General features: G+C 35.5%; 1 protein-coding gene across 3 annotated transcripts in view; it reads left to right on the forward strand.

Moving 5' to 3' along the window:
- The window catches only part of ATG5 (autophagy related 5), a 133,444-nt gene extending 111,530 nt beyond the window's left edge, over nt 1-21,914 (forward strand). For all 3 annotated transcript variants that reach the window (XM_046006572.1, XM_046006571.1, XM_046006573.1), the window contains 2 exons: nt 3,065-3,182; nt 19,394-21,914. In XM_046006572.1, coding sequence (XP_045862528.1) covers nt 3,065-3,182; nt 19,394-19,530 — 255 coding nt within the window. In that variant the 3' untranslated portion in view covers nt 19,531-21,914. The remainder of the gene's footprint in view (nt 1-3,064; nt 3,183-19,393) is intronic.
- Nucleotides 21,915-23,279: the final 1,365 nt, after the last annotated feature.

A 23,279-nucleotide genomic window follows, 5' to 3' on the forward strand; every position in this document is an offset into this window, starting at 1 on the left:
CTTGGGAAAATAGAAAAAAGAGAACTACAGGGAAATTGTAGGCCATTTTTCTAGCAATAAGAGAGGAGGACGCTTTCTGTTTTTTAATATCTCGCTAAGCCCACTTGGCGCCTTTTTATTAGCCCATTGTTTTCGGGTTGTTATAATATGTTGTATTATAGCTATTCACCTCACGATTTTTTCACTAAGTGGGGGGGATGAATCTTAAAAAGTTTTATTGACTTTGCTAAAAATCCTAGTGTTTTCAGCTCAGACTATGGATGATAGTCCATATCATTTTTTTTTAAGATTTTATTTATTTATTTGACAGACAGAGATCACAAGTAGGCAGAGAGGCAGGCAGAGAGAGAGGAGGAAGCAGGCTCCCTGCTGAGCAGAGAGCCTGATGTGGGGCTCGATCCCAGGTCCCTGGGATCATGACCTGAGCCGAAGGCAGAGGCTTAACCCACTGAGCCACCCAGGTGCCCCTATGGATGATACATTTTAACTTTTTTTTTTAATTGGGGTTGTAGTCCTGACCCTCCTTTTTCTCTGAGCTAGCCCCAGCTGTCATCACATAGGCTTGCATCATTCAGACAGCCTCTCACCCATCTTCCTGATGGTACCTCTTAACCAAGTCATCGTACACTGTGCTGCTTTCCATTAGCCTTCAGAAAAAGCCTCTTTCATCACGTCACTTCCTTTGCTAAAAAGTCTTAAAAGCCTCTTCATTGCCTGCAAGATAGAAAGCCCTAAGTGGGTGGTGGCTATTTTAAATTATTACTGCAGTCCTCTATTCACTTATCTCTTCTCTGAACTCCCCAAACCCTTATTATCTTCACATAGTTAATCTTCGATTGTTCATCACATTGTTCTCAGTTTCTTCTTGTGTGAAATGTATGAACTTCCCAAATTGAGGGATATCAGTCATACTGTTTTTAAAAAATCCATAATGAGTTCAGTGAAATGAATTGCTTTATATTCAGTGCATATTAATTGTCAAGAGTTTATCAGGTATCAAGGCTTTTTTACATACTTAACCACAGATACTTAACTATTATTGGAATACAGTTCGTAACATTTATTTATGTTTCCACTGAATACATGTGTAAATCTGGGAAAGGTAAGGGTGTCTGGGTGGCTCAGTGGGTTAAGTGTCCTCCAACTCTTGATCTCTGCTCAGATCTTGATCTCAGGGTGGCGAGTTTGAGCCCAGCCTTGGGCTCCATTGTGGGTGTGGAGCCTACTTAAAAAAAAAAAAAAAAAAAGCTGGGAAAGGTAGCTCACAAGCTTGTATCATGTCAGTTTTTCTTACATTTTATTTTATGTCCATACTTAAAAACAGATGATTTTTTATACCAGATCTATAATAGTGACATACTATAATTGAGCTATACCTCTGTGATTAAAAAAAACAAGCAAACTTGTCTTTAATGTTTAGGAATTTGAAATCATTTTCTCATAAACACTATATGAAAATTTATTTTAAAAATGTAAAAATTTTTAAAAATACTGTATGTAAATATGAGTATATGAGTATATTTACTTATAAATATGGATACTTATAAAATACAAAGCATTGTTCTCTTCTTATATGTTTTTATGGTTTTTTATCCCTGGAAACTTAAAATATGAAAACATCTTAAAATGAAATAACAGTTGGGGACAGGGTGTTTATTATCTTTAACATTAATTCATTTATCTTCTCTCTCTGTGTGTGTCTCTGTCTTTCTGTGTGCTTGGCATACATAGTTCTTCACTTTTTTCTACAACAAACTTTTAAGAGATACAGAATGTCCCAATTTTCCAAAGAAACTGGATGCGGAATCATAAAGTACATAAGTGGTAGTGCTGTTCATACACTGGCTGATTCCAGGGCCTCTGCACTGTGCGTCATGAGGCGTTCCTCATCGTTGTTATGCTCCTATAAATGAAACTGTATTTTAAAAATGGGCAATACATTGAAATATTAGCACTAAGTTATGACGTAGTATTTCAGAGGAAATACTGTATCTGGTATTTTGAAATTTTTTTTGGATTTATTTTTCTTTTTAATTTTTTTAAATTGAAGTAGAGTTGATATACACCATTAACATTAATTTCAAGTATACAACATAATGATTTCACCACTCTATACATTATGCTATTTTCACCACAAATGTAGTTACCATTTGTTCCCACATAACACTATTACAGTACCACTGACTATATCCCCGTGCTGCACCTTTTATCCTTGTAACTTCTTCATTCCATCACTGGAAGCCTGTATCTCCCACTGCCCTTCATCCACTTTTCCCATTCCCCCATTTACTCCCCTCAGGCAGTCATCAGTTTGTTCTTTATTTATGAATCTGTTTCTTAAAAATTTTCAAATGTATAGAAAAATTAAAATAATAAAACAACAAAAACTGTATACTATTCACCTAGATTCACCAGTAGTTAACATTTTCCCACATTTGCACTCATGTGCGTTCATGTGCACTCTCTCTCAACCATTTGAAGGTACATTTCAGACAGACAGCATGGCTCCTCATCCCTAAATATGTAAGCATGAATTTCTTAAAGGATGTTATCCTTATAACCATTATCCTTACAACCGTTAAGAATTTGACATTAATTCAGTAATACTAATGCTCATTCTGCATTTCCTCAGTTATTCCAAAAATGTCTTTTGTAGCTGATTTTTCCCTCCAACCCAGTATTCAATCAAGATTTATTTTTGTATTTAGTTTTTATATCTCACCAATCTTCTTAAAACTTTTTATATTCTTCTGCCTTTGACTTATTTGAAGAATTGAAGCCAGTTGTCTTGTGTTTTATTTTCTCTCCTTTTCTTTCCTTTTTTGGCCACTTATCTTTAAATGTCACACATTTTGGATTTGTCTGATTGCTTCCTCGTGATTAGATTTACTTGATTTTATGTTAAGCATTTTTTATAATATTACCACATCTGTGATATTATATGCTTCTGACTATGCTGTATCAGAAGGCATCTGATGGCAGCTTTAAATTTCTGATCTCTTAATTTTAATTCACAGCAACAAAGACTTAATTGTTTGAATTCTTTTTTTCATTTTTCAAATAGACAACAACCGAACGACCTTTCATTCAGAAGCTTTTTCGTCCTGTGGCTGTAGATGGACAGTTGCATACACTAGGCGATCTCCTCAAAGAAGTTTGTCCTTCTGCAGTTGCTCCTGAAGGTAATATAGTCAGCAACGTGAAAACATTACTCATTTCTTCTTGTTACTGAGGTATAACATAAGCATTCTGCATTTATAAATAACATTTACTGGTTACTTCAGGAAAATATTTTCATTATCTCATAGGAAACAATCTTTTGAAACAGAAGCACTTAATATTTAATTTATTACTTTATAAATTACGACACTAACAAAGTAAGGAATTGACTCTCTGGCAAAATAAAATAATACTACTTTTTAATTACTCTCTTGCCACTCTGGTACCCTGGGTCTTTCATTTGTGGCTTCAGTTCTGGTAAATACTATTTTACATTTTGCATTGTGTCTCCTCATTTTAAAGGAATAAGAGATAGTAAAAAAAAAAAAAAATTCTTACCTTTGGTTAATATTTTAAAGTTCAAAATACTGAATAACAGATAAGTATTTTGTTTGGACTTTCTACCACTTCCTAATGTTTCAGCATTGTTCGCTCAGGCATTGACATTTCACATGTGCAATTAAGAACTTACCTATTTCATAGTCCTCGTTTTGTAGCTTAGGTTAAAGTTAATTTCCTTGTAGGCAAAGGGAAAAACATAAAAATTGCTGAATTCTGTTTTTCTTAATTGCAATATAAGGAACACAAAGAAAATGCAGAAACAATAAAAAAAGAAAAATGCTATCGTCACCTAACTCAGAGCCCACAGCTGACACACACATGGATATGGACACTTGAGTATTTGGGAAGGGTGTGTATGTGTTTGTAAAATTTGTACTTCCTGCCTCATCTTTCACTTAGCACAACATGAGCATAGTTTTAGTCAGTAAGAATACTTTAAAGCTGTGTTTTAGGGCACCTGGGTGCCTCAGTTGGTTAAGCGACTGCCTTCAGCTCAGGTCACGATCCTGGAGTACCGGGATCAAGTCCCACATCAGGCTCTCAGCTCCATGGGGAGTCTGCGTCTCCCTCCCTTTTCCTCGCTCATGCTGTCTCTCACTGTCTCTCTCACAAACAAATAAAATCTTTAAAAAAATTTTTTTTAAAAAGCTGTTTTTTAAATAGCAGCACTATGGTCCTTCATACCAATGTACTATAATTTTATCATCACCCTATTACTGAATGACTTGCAATCATAGTTTTATTTGTTGCCAGGTTATTGGGGAAATTTCAGTGGACTGTTACTATATTAATATGTTGTACAGACTTTTATTTGTCACACAGAGAAATTTTTAAACTTGCTACTTTATATCCTTTATGGAAAGAGGTAAGGCATTAATAAATATATTAATATTATTGTAACAGTATCACTTCAGTAGATAATGGTATGTTTCTTATTAACATATTGTAAGTTGGGTGACCGTATTATTACTTATGTGACTAATTAACTATATCACACAGTTCAAGAAGCATGTAGCGTCTAAGGAAATAGTTTGCCTAACAACCACAATTGGAAACATAGTGGGACTAGGGGAATGTTGATATTTCAGCCTAAATGACTAAACAAAGAATATGGAACTCAAAATAAGTCATTTGGTCTATGACTATAACTTTTTCCCTTAATCAAACGTGCCTGCCTTTCCTGGCATTCCTGTATCTAGCTGTTCTAGTGTGCACAAATGGTGTCTTACACATTCTCCTATCTCTTGTGCTAGGGTAAAAATGTTGACTTAGTATTTCACATACTGAATTCTTTATTTGTGTCATTACCTGAAACACTATTTAGGATCATCAAATCATGGCACAGTTAACATTAACTTGATTTTAATACTGTTGAAGAATTGTAGTCTATCTTTATTGCTGTGTAATTTTAGTTTTCGTTAAGAGTTTCCAGTTAAGTAATTGTTTGTGCCTTCAAATTTTAGTCTTAATAAATTTATAAGTTGTGCAGCTATCACCATAATCTAGTTTTACCATTTTATTACTGAATATCCAGTTAGGTATGTATATCATATTTTGGGTATTTGGATTGTTTCCAGCTTTTCACATTTATGTGTAATGCTGATATGAACATTTGTATACAGGTTTTTGTGTGGACATATATTTACGTGTTTCTTGAGTAGATTCCTGGGAATGGAATTGCTTGGTTGCACGATAGGTTTGTGTTTAATTTTTTAAGAAACTGCTAAACTTTGGCAAAGTAGCTGCATCATTTTACAGTCCTACCAGCTTTGCATCCTTGACATTTTTTTGTTTTATTATAGCCATCCTAGTGGTTGTGCAGTGGTATCTCTTGGTTTTATTTTTTATTTCCCTAACGATTAATGATGTTGGGTATGTTTTCATGTGCTAATTATTTGTGGATATATTTGTTGAAATGTCTGTTCAGATGCCTTTCTCATTTTTTCATGGAGTTTTCATCTTATTACTGAGTTTTGAGAGTTATTTGTGTATTCTGGATACAAGTCTTTTTTTCTTTTTAAGTTTTATTTTTTTAAGTAATCTCTACACCGAACTTGAGGCTTGAACTTACAACCCTGAGATCAAGATTCACTTGCTTTTTCCACTGAGCTAGCCAGGTACCCCAGGATACAAGTCTTTATCAGACATATGATTTGTAATTATTTTCTCTCCGTTTATGACATGTCTTAATTTTCTTTTGAAAAGTAAAAGTATTTAATTTTGATGAGGCCCTGTTAAAGTTTTTTATGTATTATCTTCAGTTAAATCATTTTTAAAATTTTATATTGTTCCAAAACCAGAAAGTATATAAAAGAATTTATTGAAAAGTCTCTCGGCCTACCTATATCTACCAAACCCTAATTCAGTTTCCCTCTCCAGGGACAACCAGTATTGCCATTTTCCTATATCTCCTTATAGAGCTATTTAAGTAAACTTTTATTTTTGAACAAAGGTTACAGAAATGTTCACTGAGAAACTCCTAGTAACTTCTGTTGATTCAGGAATAATCTTACCATTCCATTTCATTTTCTCCAAGCTGTAAGGGTTGGTTTTTTGTTTTTCTTTTTAAGTCTGTTTAATGTCTATTTTGCCCCATTCTTAAGGATTTAGGAATATAGTTTTTCCATTTGAAGTATAATTAAGATGTTAATCATTTTTATTGCTAACAGAAATGAGACTCATACACTTCCTACCTGTCCCATTCTGCAAGCATTGGCTTTCAGTGACTCATTACTCTGTACTGTATTTTTCATTCTTTTTTAGTACTTTGTAGTATCTTAAAGAACACTAAAAAATGCTTTTATCAACTAAGAGTAATTGAAATTACTTTATATGGTGACAGATGGTACCAGACTTACTGTGGTGATCATTTCCTAATGTATATAAATATAACACCTGAAACTCATAATATTGTATGTTAACTCTACTTCAGTTAAAAAAGAAAAAAGAGCTGTTGAAATTTAAGTTTATATTGAAATAGCTACCTTACTGTTTTGTTTTGTTTTTAAGAGCGTGAAGCAGGGGGAGAGGGAGAGAGATTCTTAAGCAGGCCCCATACCCAGCATGGAGCCTGACACAGGACTCAATCCCAGGACCTGTGAGATCATGACCTGAGCTGAAATCAAGAGTCAGTTTATGAACTGACCCACCCAGGTGCCCCTTTATTGTTCTTTTCTTATATATATTTTTTGACAATATACTTTAAAAAATTTCTGTCATTTAAAATGTACTTCTTTATAAGATTCTTGCCTGGGGCACCTGGGTGGCTCAGTCAGTTAAGTGTCTGCCTTCAGCTCAGGTCATGGTCCTGGGGTCCTGGGACTGAGCCCTATGCTGGGAGCAGGCAGCCTGCTTCTCCCTCTCCCTCTGCCTGCTGCTCCCCCTGCTGTTATGTGCTCTTGCTACTGTCTCTCTTTGTCAAATAAACAAAATCCTTAAAAAAATAAAGTAAGATCCATGCCTACTGAGTGAGAATATCACAAAGAAACACAAACCCTTGGAAGAAGAATGTTCTGTAATGGTGTATGTCCCAGCCAGCAGCAAAATTAACAAAAACACAGAGTGATGAGGGGAGATTTACTACAGAACAGGAAGAAATTGGTTGGGTGTTAATTTTATATTTGACATCTTTAAAGAATCTTTCATTATAGAACCTTAAAGTTAATTTAGTTCAGTCTCTTGATTTCTTAGATGAGTAACTAAGAGTCTCTTAACTTCTTAGTTGCAGAACTAGGTTTAGAACTCAGATCTCCATCTCCTGGTTGGTTTGTTTATTTGCCTTAGTGTGTTTCCATTTGTTTTCATTTTCACTTCAACTTTTTAACTTTCTTGTTTAGTTTAAAATAACATTTTGAAATGTTTGCTTTTTTCTAACTCTTCATTCTGTGATTTATGTTTTAGTACCAGATCTTGCCCTCATGCAGTTTTCCCCTGCAGTATTTACTGGTATGATCTTAGGAACCTGAACTGAACACTGTTGTTGTTTTGTCCATTTTGTTCTTTTTAATGTTCTGTATATAATTCTGGCCACTTTCTTGTTGAAATTATAAAATGGTGGCTGTGACAATCAGACATGAAAATAAAAAGTAGTCACGTGCTTTGAGCTGGCGCACTTTGTCAGAATGTACATTCGTGCTCTTTTGCCGTTCCTACACCCAGATCACAACAATACATACAAGATTAGTGTGGCCCTGCACAATAATGGCACACTGATTTGTGAAGTGTTTTACTCTTTTAAAGGCTCTTTATTCTCTCCTGAGTTTGTAGCCTGCCCAACCTGTACATCCATCCCTGGAGAATAGACAGTGTGATTTCCCTTACATTTTTTTTGAAGGGGGCCAGTGAGGTAGCCACTCAAAATTATAATCTACAAATCTGCCTTTTAGGCAGTTTTAGATGCTATAGGCGGGTATGTTTGTGACCGACTTCTTCCCAGCTGTCGCACGCTTGCATCTACTGGAGTACACACATACGTACACGTGCTCCATTGAAATGATATAAATAGCATCTGTACTTTTGAGGTACTTTTGATAGTACCTTTCATACCAGAGGAGGCCACATTTCTAACACCAGTATCTTATCTTTGGAAAAACTTGTGTTTTGCCTCTTCCTTTTGTAAACCTCATACTGGAAAATAACCGTCGTTTCAGGATCTGTGGGGAGTATCCAAAACATCAAGTCACTGTTTCAGTAAAGAACTGTTTACTGTCTGGTTCATTACACCTGTGGTATTGACAAATGTGAAGCATTTTGAAACACCTGCGCCCGACTTAAGTTGAAAGCGAAAGACTGTAAGATTGGGTGTGTGTGGATAAGAACTGGCTGTCATCACATGATAAAAAGAGAAAGTACTTCATAAATGTTATGTGGCACCATTGTCTACTACTCCTTGCAACAAGTGATTCATGCATGAAGGAATTTTGCCTTATTTCATCATATGAAAGTAGAGTGTGCTAATATTTATGAAGACGTGCTTTAGGTCATTGTTCTTGTGGAGTAACTAATGATGAGCTGCTTTGTGTGTTCCCTTTTTTGTTTTGTTTTGTAAGTGGCTAGAGGAGTTAGCCAAATTAAAGGTAACAGGAAGTAACCAAAGGTGAGCTCAGGTAAATTTTTTTCGTGGTGTCAGCTGTAGTTAAAATGACTCAGAGCTAAGCTTCTGTACCAGACCTGAAGTGAAATACTTCTTTCTTTGTTCATTAAAAACAACTACAAAAAAGTAACAACAAAAATTTAAAAACATAGCTGTTATTCTTTTACTTTAGAGAATACAAAATACCTATAAGCTTTGCCCAATCATATTTTATTTCCCAGTTTTCTAATGTAATATGTAAGAACCTTCAAATAGGCTTATGAGAATAAAAATGTCCATTTTTACTTTAGTAAGTTTATGTCAGGGTTGCAGGTGATCACAACAGTCACAGTTGGGCTGGAGAACAGATAGAGTGTATGTGTAGGGAAAGGCTTACATTCCATGCCAAATCAGTGAAGGTTCCCAGCATCTCTCTTACCAACAAGTACAGCCCTGTGGCCACTTGGCTCTTTGCATTTCCATTTCTGCTCTGCTTCCTGGGAATTTATTTACTCCTTCAGACCCTTCCTGACTCCCATTTAACTTTTGGTTTCCATTTGATGTTGTGGATTTTATTTTCTGTCAGTCATTTCCTTTGCGTCATACTGACTAATGGCGCTGAACACAGTAAGAAGTGTGAGACGTAGTTCCTGCTTTTATGAAACTTTGGTACAGTTGGAATGGGCAGAAAGATGCCCACATGTGGTGTGTGCAGGAATGAAGATATGCAAAGAATTTTAGGAAGCCCCTGGAATTGTTCTTACCTATTCTGGATGAAGTAGTGAAGACTAAGCTGTCTTAAAAGATGAGCAGAAATTAGATGAAAAGGAGAGAACAGGTCAGTCATACTGCCTGAGCATCATAGAAATAGAATCCCTCACCCGCTACCCAGGGGCTAGTTGCTAGGGGTAATACCTGGTCTAAAATGCTTGTCTAAAATTTCCCTACTCTATTTGCTGAAAGACTGACTGGCCAAATTGTTCGACTTCTCTCCCATAAACATGAAGAAAATTTTCAGTGATGTCAGAAATGTGCAGAAAGCACTGAGGAGCTAAATGATTGACCTATTTGCTTGGTTAGTACATTGGAAGATAATGTCAACAACTGGGGTTAGGGGTAATTACACCCCATTTGGGTTGTCTTACTTAAAAACTTGTTACTTTAGGGGTGTCTGGATGGCTCAGTCGGTAAGATTAAATGTTTGCCTTTACCTCAGTTGTGATCAAGCCCCACTTCCGGCTTCCTGCTTAGTGGGGAGTCTGCTTCTCCCCCTCTGCCACTCCCCCTGCTCATTCTCTTTCTCTGTCTCTCTCTCCCTCTGAAAGAAACAAAATATTGGAAAAAGTTATATTGCTTTATTTTTATGAGAAAAACAGCAGAATCGTTTTTTACAAAAAGTAAAAGATGGTATACTCACCTTTTTCTCCTTCACTCTAACATAAGATTAGGTTGTTTATAAAGTGAATTAACTATATGATGTTCAAATTTTTTTCCAGACATAGAGCAGTTAGAGAAAGAAACATCTAAATCTCATGTTATTCATAGGAGGCAGATCCTGTGAGTGTTAGAATTGAAGTTGGTTGATTGATACCTTGTGATTTGAGGCTTGAGCCAGAAGTGGTCACTTCTGTCGGCATGCAGACACTGACCTCCTCCATAAGAGGTGGTATTTCAGTTCTCAGATTCATGCCACAGAAACCTAAACCCTGCAAACCCCCAAATTGCATCAGAATGAGGGTTTAGGAGTAAGAACAATAGGTTTTTCAATTTCAGTACTACTTTTTTCACTCATTTAGAGTTTATTTTCATTGTAGTATCCCTTTGTACCTTCATACTCATTTGGAAGATCACTTAGTTGTTTGTTTATTCTTTCTCTTTTTCTTTCTTTTTTCTCTTTTTTTTTTTTTTAAATAGATCCAGGTTTCTTATTTTACAAAATAAGGATAATTCCTGCTACTAGCCTCATAGGATGGTTGTAGGGCTTAAACAAACTATTTGTTTAAATGAGATTTCATAATTATATTTTTCCAAGGTTTTGCAGTTAACATCTTTTTCCTGCAGTTTTGTTAATTTTTTTTTTTTATAAATAACTGTTCTCATAGGAAATTTATAAAATAGAGTTAGAAGGAAGCACTATTTTCTTGTTTGTTGATAATCCCACTCTGCACAGACAGGTACTTGATACTAGATGTATACACAGAAGGTATAAATTTATGATAAAATGTAAACTGATAGTGTAACTGCTTATATATCAGATTATGGCAAGAGTTCTGGGCCACTATTTGTACTTTTTTTTTTTTTTTTAGTAAATAATTAGCATATGCCAGAAATCTGACCCTGGCAAGAAAGAAAGAATCTAGGGCATCTACTTAATCTCTGTAGCCAACTCAATTATATACTTGTTAAAATACATTTAATGAAAAAAGTCTTAAGGCAGAGGTGTCTGAAAGTGGTGCTCTTAGTGAAAGTTTTTTACTGAAGACCCTGAGCAGTAGTTCCCACATTTATTTGAAGTTTCAGCGATCCACAAGTAATCACTGAAGGCCCATTCATAGCTGTGCTGAGATACTATGAGTCTGGCCTGCCGCACTAGGTCACTGGTCACTCGCCCTTTCAGTCTCGTCCTGACACTCGCTGCTCTTCATTGTTCTCTCTCCCTCACCGGATGCATATTTTATGTGAAAGAATGATGTAGTGTCATTCACAATGGGAGTTCAAAAAGTTCTTTTAAATATAGCCCTCGTGGGTAAAAATCTACTGTACTTAAGATTGGACAGAAGCAATTTGTTAGGCTCAGTTTAATCTTGGTACTTACAATAGTTTCTTTTCTGCCATCAAATTCTAAACTAAAATGAGTGAAATTCTTTGCCTTGACTATTTCACTCTCCCTTCATATTTGTGCTTTTCCCACCACATAGACAGAATGGACTAATCTTGGTGATACAGAACCTGTTAATGACTTACTCGATTGACATAAGTCTTTTGTGAAGTCAAAGAAATAATAAAACTGTTAATTTTTCTTATTCTCCCTGAGTGGAAATGAGATTACTGTACCTGTCAGAAGATGCCTCTGATTTCCTCTCAGTTATTGTTCTTTATGTAAATCTCAAGAAGTTAAATGAATTAACTGATTTTTTAAAAAAGTGGGTGTAGACACTTGCACAATTAATATTTCATCTTTAACATTACAAAATAAAATTCCCTTAAAATAATAACACATGCAGGTGATTAAAAGCTAGTCATCTCTTTGTTAAAACAGTTCTGTGAGACCTCATTCTGACCATATATAAACAGTGTAATTATTGCTTATATTTTAAATAAAACAATGAACTCTCCTGTAATTCATACTTGACAAATATTAATGGTTCCTATTACACTCAACCAGAATTACACTGGGTCATTTTATGAAAGCAGATCAAAAACATTTGAATCTATATTTTCAAAGTTTTATTTTGTTTTTTGAGTTTAAAAGAATAAGTCTAAATTTCTAACTTTTATCACATTTTTATCTAATTACCAGGAGACTTTTAATCAGTTTATGAAGATAGTCTTACAGTCTCTTAATTTAATACAATTGTCTTTTCATTATTTAGCAGATTTTTTTTGGGGGGGTTTGAAGTTTGGTTTATGTCTTCCTCATTAAGAAATATAAAAATTATAAGCAAAAGTCCATGAACTAACATGGACATGTTTTGAAAATCTTATTTAGAATGTTAAGAGCCAAGGCTCTGGGACTGTTTGGGGCAGAAATAACTTTTAAAATACATAAAATATAAAAGTTACACATGGAAAGAGATATGTGGTATATATTAACTGTGATATTACATGTTCATTAAGACCTATTCTGCTAAGTGAATATAGATCCGGAAGAAGTTAATGTTAGTATTTTTAAATGGGTTTGTATTTCTCCGATAAACAGCGCTCTCCTTCTGTTTGTGATCATAGGATAAAAGCCCTGTAAGCTTGTATATGTTCATTTTTACTGCTACATCATGTAGTGTGCTCTTAAGATTGAGATCTCATTCCCCAGGAAGCATTTCTGTCTAAGATTAATTGCCCTTTTAAAATCAGCGTTTGATGTATTCCTTTGGCTATATCCTGGCTTGGTTTAACCCTCTTTGACCTGACCTCACTGACTGTTCCTGCTGAGGCTGAGTCAGAATCCTTCAGCATGATGTATGCACTTCAGATTTCTGCCTGTGGTTTTTCATGTCGATGGATTCAATTAGTTGGCGTTTACTAATGAACACATATCAGAGGGTAAAGAATTTGTCAGACAGAACAAAATCGTTCAGACTAGTGGTAATCCAGAAGCTCATCTCTTCATTTGTTTAAAACTTTTTCAGAAGTATTAAGTGTTTTCCCAAAGTTTTATCTTCAGCATCACACATTCCAAGATAACAAATCAGGTCATTTTCTGCTGAATTACAAAACTTAAATGTGAAACCACAAAGCTAAACTCAGTGGTTACAGCATTTAGCCGTAGATTTCTACTATTCCATCTTTACAGGTATGCACTAAAAAGATTAATTAAACTGAAATTTTCTGATTAAAGCATTTATCTTTGAAGATACACCATCCATTCATTTCTTTAGCTTCCTTTAAATTCAAGGAAATTTCACATATTTAGTATTACTAATTAAAAGTAAAATTGAAACCCATGCATCTCTCTAGAATCTCAGCTAACCTATTTTTAAAGACATTTAGGTCATATTCCATACTGAAAATTAACCAAAAAATAAGGACTAAAATGTAGATCGAGATGGGGAAGATTTGAGCCATTGCTAATAGAAATCTCTAAAAGGCAGATTCCTTATATATGGTCAGTTCTCAAATAATGATATATTTTTAGATGTATAACAAAGATTTTGGAAGTTTTTTCCCCTTATTTGAATGTTCTCCTCTTTAAAGAAAAAATAAGAACATTACGTAAAATCTACTAAATAACATAACAGTAGTACAGTAGGGCTCATTTGACTTGTCAGTGATATATATATATATATATATATATATATATATATATATATATCTCGACTAAATATATATTTTGAGAGCACTACTAATTTAATTCAGAGGGTTTACAGTGCTTAAGGAATTTTTTAAACTGTCATTCATTCTATTTGCATAATAATTGAGTTTTGCATTTTTGTTGTCATTTTTCTTTTTCATTTTTTAGCACATTAGTAAAATTTATGTGCCACACTACATAATAATTGGACTGAATAATTCAGAGTGTATATTTGCATTAGACCAAATTCTCATAGCCCTTTGCATGCTAATCACATAATCGAATTCATGGTTTTTATGTATCTTTTGGTACATCTTAGTACTGAAAAATTACCTTATTACCATAACTTTTTATACAGGAAAGAATTACAATGAGTGTTTACTTCTTGTTATTAAACCATGATCTTTTAAAAACTAGTCTTTTGGCTTTACTTACTCTATAAAATTTTCAACATTCTTGTGTTTTTAGGGAGTGAGCAGGAGGGAGAAGTGGGGAAGAAAGTCCCTAATTTCACTGGGTATCTACTGGGTGCAAGCCTTGTATTAGGCTGTGTGCTGAGTGTTCTCCTTGGATATCCCACTTAATCTCCATGCAACCCTGGAGATTAGAATTCTTTTTTTTTTTTTAATTTTTTAAAGGTTTTATTTATTTATTTGTCAGAGAGAGAGAGTACAAGCAGAGGTAACAGCAGGCAGAGGGAGAAGCAGGCTCCCTGCTGAGCACAGAGCCTGATGTGGGACTCAAACCCAGGACCTTGGGATCATGACCTGAGCTGAAGGCAGACACTTAACCAACTGAGCCACCCAGATATGCCTGGAATTCTTTATCCACAGTATGAGGGGAGGAAACTGAGACTCAGAAGATTAAGTGATTTGCCTAAGAATTCAAAACTAGTGAATTATACTAATTTGAACCTGAAAGAACTATTGCTATTTAAGCATAAAAGACTAGAGCTCTAAGACCTTTTAGTGATGCTCAATTCTAGGACATGGTTTACAAACTGACCCATGGAGTCATATCAGGAATTAACCATGGGTTGTAAGTCAGCAAGCAGCAGGACTTGGGAGACGCGCAGTCCCACATCAACCAAAGCCACCCCATCCTCCCCTGTATTATATGGCGACTTTCTGCATAAGATTTTGTTGAAGGAAAAGTTCTACACCCTATTATCATAAGATTTATTTAAGGGAATATTTATCCCAGAGGTTGATTCAGTAGATCTGGAGAGGGTCCCAGCTTATATAAATTTTTTTAAATCTCCCAAATGATTCTGATCATCACCCAGTTTGCAAACCATGGATCTGCAGAGACTCCTTCATTTTATATATAAGGAGACCCTGAAAGAGATCTGAGGCCTGCTCAGAGCCCTTATGACCTGACCAGGAATTCAGCTTGCCGACCTCCGGGGTCATCTTCCAGTAGCACCTCGTTAACCAACAGTGCAGTGTTGGCCCTTGTTCCTTTCAGGCTCATTTATGTATTTTTTTAATCAAAATTTTATTTATTTTGGGGTCAAGGAGAGGGAGAGAGAGAATCCCAAGGAGGCTCCATACTCCCAGCATGGAGCTTGACACCTGCAGCTCAGTCTCACAACTCTTGAGATCATGACCTGAGCCAAAAGTCGAGAGTTGGACACTCAACCAACTGAGCCACCCAGGTGCCCTAATGTCTCGTTTCTATTCGGTATATCATTATATTCATAGTGTATATTTTGTATATATACACACTGTGTATAGGCATAATTTTTTTTATATACATAAGAAGTTACCATTGTTTTAAGTTCATAATTTTCATTAATGACTTGTGTGGCTAATGCACATTTTCTTTTTGCTGCCATATATAATTCAACCAACATCTGTCTAAATATATTTTTCTTAAAATGTCACACAACTCTAAAAATGTTCAGTTTAAAGTAGATGCCAGTTAAGAATTGAGTTTGTTTTTATTAGGCTATTGATGGTAATATAAAATTATATGATATATTTAATTTTTATCTTTTATAACCCTTAGATTTTTAAGTAAGATAAATATAAGAAATGAAATTTTATTATATTCTTTGTGTTGATATATGATCTTTTGGGGTTTAATATCTAACTCTTAAAGTGAATTGAATTCCTCCTCTACCTAAGGAAAATAGTGTCTCTGATTTTATTTTGTCCTTTTCCTTAATTTACAAATCCAAAGTATTTATGAATGACTAGCCTTATATTTACAAGGTGAATTAAAATAATTAGGTTTAAAAATTGCTACGTGGACATTTTACCAAAAAGTAACATATGCTTTTCAAAAATTGTCAAAGTTAAAAAAGGCAAAATCTATCCACTATTAAATGCATGTGTGATTTCTGGACTGGATTCTAGATAGGTGAATAAAATAATTAGGATAGTTGATAAAACTTGAAGTGATTACATAGTATTATAAAAGTTAATTGTTTTATTTTGATGACTATATCATGGTTATGTAAAAGAATATCTTTATTAGCAAGTACACACTAACATTTAGGGGAAAAGGGCTCAGTATTTCTAACTTAACTTTCAAGTGATTTCAGAAAATAATCGTGGGCAAAATGTAAGCAGTTGATAAATCTGGGTGAAGAGGAATTCCTTGTACTACTCTTGGAACTTTTCCAGAAGTTTGAAATTATATCAGAATCAGAGTTACCCCCCTAAAGTGCTCTCTGTATGAGAGAATTGCATATAGAACTAGTTCACTTGATTACTGTTTCAAATGTTTACCTACTTTTAAAGCATCAGACTACTTTTTTAAAAAATCTGAGTGGGTGAGTTGTGGTGTAACATTTTTCGCCTGAGTCATTTGCTTTGTAGTGAGATATTTCTTATTCCCAAGTATTAAATTCTAGATTCCCATTTTGAAACATGAAAACATATTTACCAAAAACACAATTTACTTTAACAATATCATAAGTGTTTCCCTTCTACTGTTAGGAAAACAAGAAACATCTTGCTAATTTTTCACTGCTTTGTTTTGTTAGTTCTGTTATTACCAAAATGTCTAGTCATGCTCTGTTGTCCTTTATGGTAGCATGAGTTCAGGTGATAGCATAGATACTTCTTGGTTTATCTGGAAACATTTTGACTTTTTATTATTTTAATAACCAAAACAGCCTTTATAGGTAGAGCTCTTCTACTTAGTAGTGCCAGCCATCAGAAACTGTTTTCTGCACATTAATTTTGGCAGTGCCTTCTGGTGGTGCCTTCTGCCAGCAACAAGATTATCCAAACATTTAACAAAAATATTTTATCCAATAAAAACATTTATTAACTATTTACTAGGGGTTGGGCACCATGCTTGGTGCTGGGGTTATAGTGATGGATGAGAGGGAAACTTCAGTTAAGCGTTCCGAGGGAACTGCTGGTCCATTCTCAGTATTCCTCTGGCGGCAGTTGTGTCGATGGGGGCAGTTCGAAAACAAGAAAGATCAATGTAGACAGTTAAAGTATTTGGATAGATGGAGGCAGTGACAAAATATACATATACAAGATCTTAAACTGTTGTATTGGGGAATATGATGGTCCTAGATGCATTTCCATAGTTGTCAAGGTTTAGTTAGTGACACTTTATGTTACATATTGAAAGTGGCCCCAGTTTAAACCAGAGAGTCTGTGCTGCCTCTTCAGGGCTCTGAGAACGTGATTGATTGGGCTTGTTTTACAAGGTATTTGAGTGGTGCTTATGTTCTCCACCTTACGTTGTGCAGCTCAGACTCCCACCGATCCTTCCGCAACAGGGTTGTTCTTTTACCTTTCAAACACACTGTGTGTGAGTGGGTTGTACGCCATACTGTATTTGCTCTCACCTTTAAATACTGCTTTAGGACAACATTTTGGATCTTGAGACTTGCTTCTCATACTCTGTTTCATGGCATCCAAAAGTAGCTCTGGCTTAAGGAAAAATTTTATAGATAAGGAACCCTTTTACTACTGCTCTTTCATTTTTTGACTCAGTGCTAAGTAGGAGGAAGATTCTGAGAATATTAAAATATTTCAAAGAAATATACATAAGAATATGAAGAGAACTATACCGGAAATGTTTTCAAATATTCTAAGAAAGATTTAATGCAGTGAAACCGTGGCAATCTAGAACTTACAAAGAATGAATCATTCCAGATAGCTGAGGGTTTGTCCATTTGAATACCAACAATTTAAAATATTCTCAGAGTATTAATACCATGCTTTCTGTAGTCTTCTGTATATTGCTAAATCTTTTATTTATAGATGATTCCCATCATTATGAAAATTAGTCATTGTATTAACAGTGATTGCAGCTGTGTAAAAAGTATGTGTGGATTCAACAAAGGTTGTCAGAAAAATCAAAACATGAAAGCATTTTTTTTAAGTGAGAAGCATTAGGAGGCGATGTCTTTTTCCAAAATTGCTTTCAAGTACAGCAGTGATTCAGGAGTTTGTTTTGAGACTTCTGCTTGGCTATGTTTGGGATCGAGAGTGTGTTTGTTAGCTTTGTATATTTGGCATCATTTTATGAATTCTCTGTAGTGTTTTTGTGTGTTCTCTTACGGTCAGTCTGTTGACTGTCACCTCCTAGGAACTGTGCTACTTCTAAGGGGGAGTTTAAATATTTCTTTAAAAGGGTCTCTTGTTTCAGGTGTCAACCACGCCATTATCTTCATACCTCATCAGTCCATTTTGCCTGGATGTGAGAGCACTAGGGATGAAACAGAGCAGAAAGGGGAGAAAGAGGGTATTTCCCTCTCATACAGTTCCATGAGCTCCTTGTTTCCTTGACTCTTGTCTCCAGGAATCTGAGAGGTTTAGACATTGTATTTTGGAGAGATTAACAGAGACAAACCAAGAAGTGTGCCTGATGAGTGACACAAAGTTCTTGAAAGTTCTGTTTTGTTTTGCTTTCAAAAAGGGAATTTGGTTTTGCTTTCTTTGTTTTCCTATAACAACCAAGGAAATGGTTAGGAGGGTACTGCTGTTTACCATAAAAGTTGTCAGTACATCATATCAGAATCATAAAAGACACACAGTGCACCTTAAATCTGTGGAAAAATTTGAATTTGAAAGAAAAGTGTGAATTGCAGCACTCTTTTAATTAGCAAACAGGTGTTAACAGAAATCCCTTTTCATGACTCTAAAATAGGAATCCTGAGTCAGACTCTTAGTTCCTTCTTACTAGAACTGTAACTCCCTGTCTCTAAAACTTTGATACATATTTGAACAATTTGATTGAAAATTAACCTACGGCTCCCATCTGTTTCATACGGCTCCCATCTGTTTCATTAAACATCTTCCCAAACACTGATCTTATTCTTGATGATTTCTAGTCATATTTCTATTCTACATATTTTAAATGTGTATTGACCTACTTCATACACCTGCCATATTTAATAACCATATAGTACAGTTTTTAATGTGTAACTAAAATAAATTTTGGTCAGTGGGTACAATGGGCTGTTTTCTTCACTATAGTTTCATTAACGTCAATCTTAGGTAAGCACAGTAATTAAGAAAGAATGAATACTTTCACATATAGCAACAGAATTTTTATCAGAATTCATTGCAACCCTCAGGTTTCTGTTTTGGGTGATACATATTGCAACATTTGAACTTTCTCCATGTCCACGTTTCCTGTTCAGGAGACAGACCAGGTTTAACCTGTTAAAGCTGTTAAGCCCATTTACCTCACCAAGGATTCTCAAAAGGCAACACATTGTTTTTTCTTCTGTCTTGACCCTTCCTGATTATTGTTGGATTTCTTTCCTGGAATAGATGGAGAGAAGAAGAATCAGGTGATGATTCATGGAATTGAGCCAATGTTGGAAACACCTCTGCAGTGGCTGAGTGAACATCTGAGCTACCCGGATAATTTTCTTCATATTAGTATCATCCCGCAACCAACAGACTGAAGGATCAACTCCCTGCCTGAGCGGAATCACCCCTAAACAGGATTTGCCAGAGCATGTCACCCTTCTGCTTCAGTCAGGTGTGGTGGAGGCAACCTGACCAGAAACACTACTGCAAGCCAAACAGGAAGATGATTCCATGTCAGATAAGGGCACTTGGGCTGGTCTTACTCTGCATCACCACTGCTTTCCTCCACTGCCGTCATTAAACCTCAGCTGCGACATGAAAGACTTCACAGGACCACTGCAAGTCTTCTGTTTTCTTGTAAAATATAATGAAGCCGAAACCTTTGGCCTAAGAAGAAAATGGAAATATGTGCCACTCGATTTGTATTTCTGATTAACAAATAAACAGGGGTATTTCCTAAGGTGACCATGATTGAACTTGAGCTCGAGGGAGTGGAAACATTGGTTTAATTTTCTAGAGAATTAGACTTAAGAAAGTAAAAGAGAAATTCTGTTATCAATAACTTGCAGTAATTTTTTGTAAAAGATCCAATTACAGTAAACCCATCTTTCCTTAATGAAAATTTCCTATGTTTACAGTCTGTCTATTGGTATGCAAACAATCTTGTAACTTTGATAATGAACAGTGAGAGATTTTTAAATAAAGCCTCTAAATATGTTTTGTCATTTAATAACATACAATTTTGTCACTTTTCCAGTACTTTCTGACTCACGTACAGTAGTAGATCACTGTTTTTACTCTGTGTTACCATTCAGGCGGGTCGTCATTGACATGGAGTAGATGGAGGACGTAGGATAACTTGTCTCAGGAGCTGTCATCGAATTTCTTGCTGCCGATTTTTTAAATCTGTGTTCTTTACATGCTAAATGTTATCCTTTATCTTTGCTGTTTTATCACTGTAAGCCTGTCAAATCATAGTATGCTAACCATCCATATATGATAATTCTGCTCTTTTGGAAAAAACCCAGTCCTTTCCAAGCTAGTGTTTTTCATTGGCTTCAGGTGTAATAGTTCACTGTGGCCCCTGGCAGCCGGTCTTTGAAGTCTAAAGATTACCAATCTCCTGACTGTAGTAGCTTTTCCTCAACTTTACCAAAAATATTCAGAAGTTCCTGGAGTTCTTATTCAGTGTAAGGAAATTTTTGCTGCACTTCATTACCACGCTGCTGGGATTCGACCAGCCGAACATATTTGTGCATCGCACTGTTTCTTGTGAGCTTGCTGTCCACATGGACTGTCGGCCCATTTGAATATGCTAAAAGATGTAGTAGTATCCGATAATGGTTTTAGATTCCATAGTAAACATGAATGTTTTTCTTATAAAAATTGTATGAATGTTCAAGCGTGAGCCAGCTAGTGCTCACTGCTTCCTTTTTCCTTTTGTGATTTCCACTGATTAATTAATAATAGTGTATTTATTCACAGAACGAGATAAAGTTAGGCAAAGAGCAGATATTCTGGAATGGAATGGATAAACCTCAATCGAAAAGAAAAACAAGGTACCCATGTGAGAAAATTCAACATTGGCAAATGTCAATAAAATGGAAAGTGCCATTTTAGTAAAGGCAAAAAAAAATAATAATAACAATATTTGAGTTACTTAACGACAAAAAACCCACTGACTTGTATTTTTTCAAAAGAGGTTGATCTGAATATGATTGTTCACATTAAAAGTGTTTATTCGTCTATTCAGTGTGGGGGTTTTCCCCCTTGATGTTTTGACAGACTGAAGTGAGCTTCAGTGAACAAAAAGGATCAAAATGCCAGGGAGTGCTAAGCTGTGAAGAAGAAAGTGTGGTAAGAACGGTAAGCCATAGTAGTTTTCCACAGACAGACTAGTTTGAGGTTTCCGCAGTGGGCTCAAGCGAGCTGCTGATCTTTACTTCCAGATTTGAGAGTAAATTTTATTCAAGCCATTCCCCGTTGTTACTTGTTCATTATTACACCAGCATCATAACTGTATTACTCTGCTCTCGTCCCAGGTAAGTCAAGCCCCAATCCCCAGAGAAAGAATAAACACAGAAATTAGTGTGGGCTTAAATAATCTATTTTTGTTTCTTTTTATTTGAATATTTAAATTTTATGGTTTATTAAAAAATGAAATAAAACTTTGTGTCTGTCATTATTTCCAGAAGTTGGAAATGAAATTTATATAAAGCCAGTTACCTATTGGGGAATTGATTTCACTTTCCTTAGTCTCATGCTTGTCTAAAATTTTCTCAAAGAAGTAAAAGATGCGAGGTGTAAGGAAGAACATAGGAAAGAAAACTGGAGAGGGCCACAGATCTCTCTATGCCTGTTCATAACTCACTCTTGGTAGTGACGCCCCCTAAGAACATGAAAATATGTTTTAAAACTATTGACATTGTTAACTAGGAAGGTATAAATTCAGCCTAAATAAAGTAAATAATTGCTTGTCCATCATAGTGTTGTCTTTCATTTGGATGACCTAAGTTCTGACGAGGATAGAGTTGAATTGACAAGCACTTTATGTATCTAGACACCCAAAGGAGCCTGCTCATAATTAAACAAAGTTGCCCTCCCAGGCTCTAGTGTGGTGATGTCAGCCGAAGGTGAACCAACAAATGCATTAGTCCTGCTTTGTCGCCCACCCCACCCCACCCCACCAGCTCAAATGCAGCTAGAAAGGAATTGGTCATTTGCCAAGAAAACAACAAACAAGATTTGATTTTGAATGGTAGTAACTTTCTTTAATTGGCAGTCTTTCTAGGATGTGTTTGTTTTTTATAGGCTGTATGAGATAACTTTTTTTTTTCCATTTTCAGAAACTTGGTTTATGTGGGTCATGCCAAAGAATGACAGTCTCACGTTTAATTTATCGTACTGTTGATATTTAGGTCTGAGGTAAGCTGCGTTTCCTACTATATGTGCTACCATTGTTGAAATAGAAGTGTGGACTCTTGGGGTATGATAGGAAAAAAAATCAGCTGTGATGGGATTTGTAGTCAATCCTGTTCATAGTCAGTGGGATGGAATCAAATCAAAATACTTACCTGTCTCTCTTGTGTTCGTCATCCTAAGTGTTTTCCAAATTTATCCCCGTCCTGGTCTAAGTCTATTAAAAATTACCCACAGGGGTCTTGGGAAGGAGAGAAGCATGCCTCATTTCAGATAATTTGAGATTGAATGACACTTTATAATTACAAAAATTCATTTACCATGTAGCTTTATTTGACTGAAGAACCCTTTACATTCATTCTCTCAAGTGTGAATTACAAGTTTGACTTTTTTTTTTTTTTTTTGGTAAGATTTATTTATTAGAGTGTATGGGGGCACGCAGCAGGGGGAAGGGGTAGAGGGAGAGGGAACCTTAAGCAGACTCCCCGTTGAGTGCTGACCCCAATGCAGGGCTCCATCTCTAACCCTGAGATCATGACCTAAGCTAAAATCAGGTCAGACGCTTAATGGACTGCGCCACCCAGGCATCCCACAAAGTCGTGATTCTTTATACCTATTAGCAAAAGTAATACTACTGTGGAATCTAGTAAGCATAGTCATCTTTAGAGTGTAAAAGGACTCAATTTTTAGATTCTTTAACCTGTTCATTAAGTGTTTAGGTTTTTAAGTTTAACTGAACTGCCCTTAACTGAGAACGTGTGAGAATGATCCACAGTGAGAATAAGACAGATCTGAAGATTTAGGAATGTCCGTATACTTTGACGTAACCACTGATTTTTTTGAAAGCGATGGATCTGGCTTTCCTTCTGTAGCATCCCCACCCCCACTCCACAAGGATGAATAAAACACAACGGGCTGTTTTCCT

Source organism: Meles meles, chromosome 5 (genome assembly GCF_922984935.1).
Source record: "Meles meles chromosome 5, mMelMel3.1 paternal haplotype, whole genome shotgun sequence".
Taxonomy (NCBI): Eukaryota; Metazoa; Chordata; class Mammalia; order Carnivora; family Mustelidae; genus Meles; species Meles meles.